General features: G+C 36.5%; 1 protein-coding gene across 1 annotated transcript; it reads left to right on the top strand.

Moving 5' to 3' along the window:
• The first annotated feature begins 385 nt into the window (after window positions 1-385).
• LOC129271501 (uncharacterized) lies at window positions 386-6,434 on the top strand. Its single transcript, XM_054908835.2, has 5 exons — window positions 386-602; window positions 1,250-1,454; window positions 2,609-2,625; window positions 3,122-3,288; window positions 4,425-6,434. Exons 2-5 carry the CDS (start codon window positions 1,263-1,265, stop codon window positions 4,697-4,699), a joined length of 651 nt encoding a protein of 216 aa, XP_054764810.2. The 5' UTR covers window positions 386-602; window positions 1,250-1,262; the 3' UTR covers window positions 4,700-6,434.

The following is a 6,434-nucleotide window of genomic DNA, read 5'->3' as shown; positions in this document are numbered from 1 at the left end:
CGTCACTCGAGTAAAGGGTCTGAATTGCAGCCTACTCTTTCCTTGTCAATGTGTAAACAGCAAGTTTTGTATTTGATAGTCTTTGCGTGGAGACACACTTGCTGATCAAAGTTTCAATCAGGGTATGTGCCTGCAGACTAGGTTGATATATAGTGATGCAAAGATTAAGGGACACAAGAGAGTGCTCATAACGATGAACTTCGATCCATCGAGTATTCCTTTTCCAAGATCTAAACGAAAAAGACATCGACGCCTGGGAAAGTGCTACATCCAATCCAAATCCTTTTCCACCAAGTACCCTCCCACAATGGAGATGAAATAAACCCACCCACAAATACGTACCAATATACTGGGAACCAAGATTACGTCATCACATCCGGGAGCTACTTACTCACGAGACAAAATAAGGTAGGGTCTGCCATGTATAAAAGCTTCGCCATAACGTCACAACTATCTGTATGAAGCTAACCTCGTTGATCGAGACAGTTATATACACCGGTCGGTGCGTGTTGACTTTCAATTTTTTGGAGAAGACTCATTGTTGAACTCCGGATTTTCACTAGGTTTAAGAAAGTTCTAGAATTTTGAAGCGCCAAACTCAGGTATGTGGCCTACTTTGTGTTTGCATTGCGAGGAGATAAATTAATTGTATTAACTGCAATTGGTCGATCGACAAATGGGATACTCAAAATTTGTTATTTATCATTTACTCTAACAAGCTAATTGGAATTCTTGATCAATGCTGTTGTTATTTAGGGGGTTTATCTGAGTCTTATTAGAGATGGAGCATAATGTTTTTTTAGTTTGCATAATGTTAACGTTTTAGAATAATATTTGCCAAAGTTATCAAAAATAATTTTAAAAAGTTTTTTAACTTGTTCAATATGAGATTCCTCACACACCATTTTTGCAATGGTCAGCCTAAGATTTTGTAAAAATGTTTTATGGAAAATTTCACATTCGATTTTTTTGTAATATTGTTATAATTAAAAAAATTCCACAAATGCAAAAAAATAATAATAACACTTTGACAATATGATTGCTAAATGTTATATTTTGTTTCTTGATCTTATCAAACCATACATTTTTGCATTTTAAACAATGTTTTCTTAACCTTAAGCTAACATTATGGTTTCTTTTTTGTAATTGTGTTAGCTGGATTACTGCAGTGTATAACAAAATGATCTAGAATTCTTACGCAGAAATACTGATTTCCCATTCTGTTCTTCATTCGTTTTCGCTTCCCTAGGAGCAAGAAAGGGATGATGAAGGCGTTTCTTCTATCGCTCGCATACATGGTATGCTCCATCCCAATGGGATGGGGGTGTGTGTCTGGTGCGGGTCCATCGTGGGAGATATCCAAGCCTGGCCGTGGAAGAGGCAGACCGACAGGTGTAATGCCAAGGCCAGGGGTAGCTCCAAGACCAGGTCCAGGAGGTCCACTAGGCCGAAAGGTGAGTTCACCCCTACTCATTTATGTTCACCCCCCCCCCCCCGAGACAAGACTAATCCATCACATTCGTCAATCCTCCCATAGGCATATTCATCTGGAAAGCATTTCATTAAAGTATTATGTCGGACATTGTATCCGACAAGTCTTTTGTGTATACTTCTTGTTAAAGCCATTGGAAACCAAATTATTTTGCATTCATACATTGACCGATAAAAGATTCTTGAAACTTGAATCTTGAATCTTTATCTGTCAATTCATAGTGACAATGCTTCTAAGCCAATCAAAGTCAAGTAAAGTTGTCAGATCTGACAACTTGGCGGACGAAAAATGTCGATGAAACGCTCCCAATTAAGAATTCTCATACAAGTACTTCACGAGCGTATTCGAAAGGCTACATAACCTAATTAAAGGGATATACTTCGGGCTGAAATTATTCATATATAAATAAAGAGAGTAAAATTAACAAAGCAAAATACAGAAAATTTCATCAAAATCGTATAACAAATAACGATTACTGAATTTTAAAGATTTGCATCCGGTGAAATAGCTCTAGACATGCCTTCATGAATATTCATTAGGTGGGCTGATGATGTCACATCCCCACTTTCCTTTTTTCCTTTTGTTATTACCTGAAATCATAATTATTACATTTTTCATAAATGTGCAAATGATGTGTCTCCATTATAATGAAGTCAATTGCAGCAAGAAATAACTAATGCACTTATCAGTTGTCAATCCAATTGTTTTAGTTCTTGGTAGAGAATTTTGAATAAACCTGATTACATATAATAAAATAAGAACAAGTGGGGATATATTACATCATCAGCCCATCTAATAATAAGGGGCAAGGAACCGCGGCATGAGAGTGAGGGGCTCCACATCTTCTCCACACTTTTTCACCAACCATGAACAAAAACATGAAAATTACTATAAAATGTGATTTTATACACGTTTACATATCTAGATCTTGTTTATGAAACTTGAAACTTATTTAGCGACAATTTTAGGCCCTATATGTATGAATGATATTAATATTCAACATTGCCCCTTTTTCTCCCCTCACTTTCTCCCCCATTCCACTTTCACGTCTATTCATTTTTTTCATTTGTTCTTGCCTTCTTCTCACCCCTGTACCTCGCCATTTTCAAACCAAAGGAACCAAGCCGTCCAAGGTAAGAAAATTTACTTTTGAACCTTTTACTATTATAGCGTACTAAGCATGCTAAATCGATTAGTGACGGTACTATACATATAGAAAGTACCAATGATAACATTTATCTTTAATTCAAATGATAAATTAATATATTTCGTTCATAGTTGACCATGGTTGTCAGTTTATCGAGGCTCAAAACTAAAATAAGTATTACGCGTATTGAAACCTTGGATATTTCCTGTCTATAATATTCCAATGATTAAGTAACCATAATCTTTTGAGAAAAAAATGTGGAGCTGTTACATGACTTTCAACTTATACTCTGAATTCCTAATATACCCGTTTCCCTAGAAATATGACCCGCTGATTCCTTTTTGTTATTATACATTCAACACAGAGTTCGATTTTCTCGGAGAAGGGGAGGGAGCTTTGATCTTAAATTTCCACCAGAGCAATCTGCAATTTAACGATGTTGCAACCACATTCTATAATTATTGTCTTTAAACTTTGAACAGAATACCCGAAGAAGTAGCGAGATACTTCGGTGGATTGATCAGCAAGGAAGAAGCTTTCGCAAGCATCGATCTTGATAATGATGGCCAGGTGGCTATTGACGAGTGGATTGTCGAAGGCGGTACCGGGTCCGACTATCTTCACATGCTTCGTCGACTTGATGCCAACGGTAAGAAATGACGTGAAACTGCCTGGGCGTCGGGGGGAGGGGTTTGACTGAGCTCAACATTATATACCTCTTGCATATTACATCATAACCTCACAGCGCCCTCCCTCAGAGGATATACGAATACGCTTAAACAAAGTTGTCAGAGATGCGCCAGCTGTGGATCACCAACGCATGCAAGACAATGGCTTCAGCCTCTAGGCTGGCGGCGCCATGACGTCAATTTATAAGGTCTATTTGCTTACACATGCGCTACCACAGTTTTTTTTTTTCAGAACAATCCTAGATTTGTATTGCTGAAATGATCATCTGTGATCAGGCCTGATCAATTTCCGGACTGCGATGTTATGACACAAATCTTTTTTTTTTTTTTTTTGCGCAGAGAACTACTTCCTCAGTTTTCTCCAAGAGTGTACATCAGACTTTGCGCAAGTTGGTCTTGGAGCAAAAACGTTAATGTCATGTCGGTTTTCAAATGTGTCAGGTGCTGCGTTTCCATAGTAATGTTTTATTTTCAAGTGTCTCACTCTTGGACGACATGATAGAACTGGGGCCTATTTCATGAAACTTAATATAATATTAAATTTTCAGTAATAGTTTAAAGCTACTTAAATCATATAATTTGATTGCTGATCATAAATTGATTATAGAAACTGCGCATTTGTTATCATAGCAAGTCTTTATGAAACGGGCCCCTGGGGTATTTATCACTTTCAGGGGTATTTCTAGTCACCACCGTCGTAGTGGTAATCACAATTTAATCCACAATGGCCCTTTTTTTCTTTATTATTTTGGTGAGTATTTATTGCATATTACCTCGGTAGCGATAATCTTGTTTGCTTTGCACCATTGCCGATGATAATGATCATGTTGACCATGGTCCTGATGTTGACAATACCATACAAATGAACTCCAGAATGTGATGAAAACACTGTTAGTAATTTAATCATTTTTTTTTACAAAACACACACCATCAACTTTTATAATTTAAAAGGAGGAAACACATTGTACGTACGTCAATGTTAAACCCATTATTATAATCAGACAAAGTGAACCAATTTAGGCGAAATTACCTTCAATATCTTTTTTTTTCCATCACTGTGTCTAATTATTTATTATAATTTCTCCGAAACTCACAGGCGATGATATGATCTCTCTTGATGAGCTTCAGCCATTTAGCCTACCAAACGAACCGGTGGACAGGACTCTCGAAGAAGTGGCGGAAATACCGACTGATATTCCACTGGAGAGACCAAGACCAGGGAGCATACCTCGAGAACCCATCCCCAGAATACCGAGACCCTACAATCATGACAATGCTAGAGCAATGCTCGACCCCCGATACAGGTACCGGTTCCTACCTCGTGAACTCCAACTCCAACACCGGCTTCAACGTGAATACCAAATTCCTTGAACGATACAATCGATATCAGGTTATGAACAGCATTGACTTAACCCGGGAAGTGAAATCGGATCAAGTTAACCTATATACCGATCCCCCGATATTACGTGGACACCGATTAATTAACCTGGCCGGTCAATCTCCAATATATCGATAACTTGGAGAATTGGAAAAGAGAACTGCCTGGTTGAACCGAGGATAAGATCAATTTCAAAAGTGTAAATAATGGTCTGCCTCTGAACACGTACCTTCATTTATCATGTCTGCATTTATTTAGTTTGAGGATCATTTCACAAAAATAGCAATAAAGACATTTCATAAAACTTCATCACTCCTGATTTTGTGTACATAGATATGTATTTAAAAAAAGAAGAGGGCCATAATTTTATGGCCAAAAAGCCGCTTCATTACCAACCGAATGGCTTGTCCATAGGTCGGATCTATAGCCTAAAGACTAAAAAAACAAAATGTCCGACTGATCTTTGATATAATAACTTCGTTGCAAAACCTAATGATGTATTCCTCGACTATACAGTGCGTCCCAGAAAGGGGGAAACCGGGATTTCCATGTATATTTTTTCTTTAAAGGCAAATGAATTATGATATTTCATTTATATTATCATATTATTCGATTGTTCTTCTTTATTTTGATACAAGATTTTAGACAAACACTTCAAGCATTACTGAGCAAGACGAGTTTGAAATTTCAATGTCAAACCAGGTTGTGCAGCAAAATTGGACATGATTGGCTAGTGATATGACAACCGTGCTTAATTGAATTATTGGCACATTAGCATTTCTTTTGTATTCTTTGTTAAGATTCTCTCGCTAATCCCTTAAATTGGAGCGGATTCAGATTCACACGAGAGTTTATGCGAGAATTGTTTCTGATATTGTTTGCAATCTGCCACGCCAGCCACGATTTGCTAAGCTGTTGATTTCAAATGAGAGATGAGATTCCAATCGTGCAATGAGTATCAAATTTATAGTAAAAACATAATTTAATAATTGTGAAATCTATCTATGAAAATGGGTTTCCTTTTCTGTGGAACGCACTGTATAATAGTTTGATTATATATATAATGTACATATGAAACCCTCACATTGTCAATTTCGTCGAATGTAAACGACAACAATTTTCTCAACGATAACAAATAAACAGTCGGATTCAAAACCAGTATGATACCTTGCAAATCAGTTATATTTATTTGTGGGGACTTTTATTCCATGTGTAATCTTCAGATAACAAATCCTTGAAGCATGAAATGCGATTGATTTTATTATAAATTCTTATTAGTCATGTTCGTTGATACGTGGAGGATGCATTTAATTCGCTTCCAGTACCGGAAAAAAAATGCATTACCCAACTCCCTCCAAAAGTGATAAAGGTTTTCGTTTTTGCATTGTATATGCTATACAAAATCTGAACGCATTATTCAAATGTCAATTTTCTATCTTGTCGGGAAACTGTAAATTGTGTGTACCTTTAAAAAAAATTCAAAAAATTTCGCTTTTATATCCTGAATCTGTTCCTCCATATATCTTCAGAAAACTACTATAACTAGTTCGAAATTCGACATTTCTATCATCAGTACTTTTGGGATTCTAAACAGTGTTACACGCCTAATTTATCTATTTTAGGTTGAAAAAAAGGTTTGTTTATGATGATTACATAAAATCTGGTCTAGTAAACGTATCATGTGTGCTATGTCAGCGTTCCCAAATAAATTCATTCCTTTTTATTCTA

The sequence above is a fragment of the Lytechinus pictus genome, chromosome 11 (genome assembly GCF_037042905.1).
Source record: "Lytechinus pictus isolate F3 Inbred chromosome 11, Lp3.0, whole genome shotgun sequence".
NCBI classification, from domain to species: domain Eukaryota; kingdom Metazoa; phylum Echinodermata; class Echinoidea; order Temnopleuroida; family Toxopneustidae; genus Lytechinus; species Lytechinus pictus.
The sequence above is the reverse complement of the archived record's forward strand: the minus strand, read 5'-3'. Positions and strand labels throughout refer to the sequence as shown.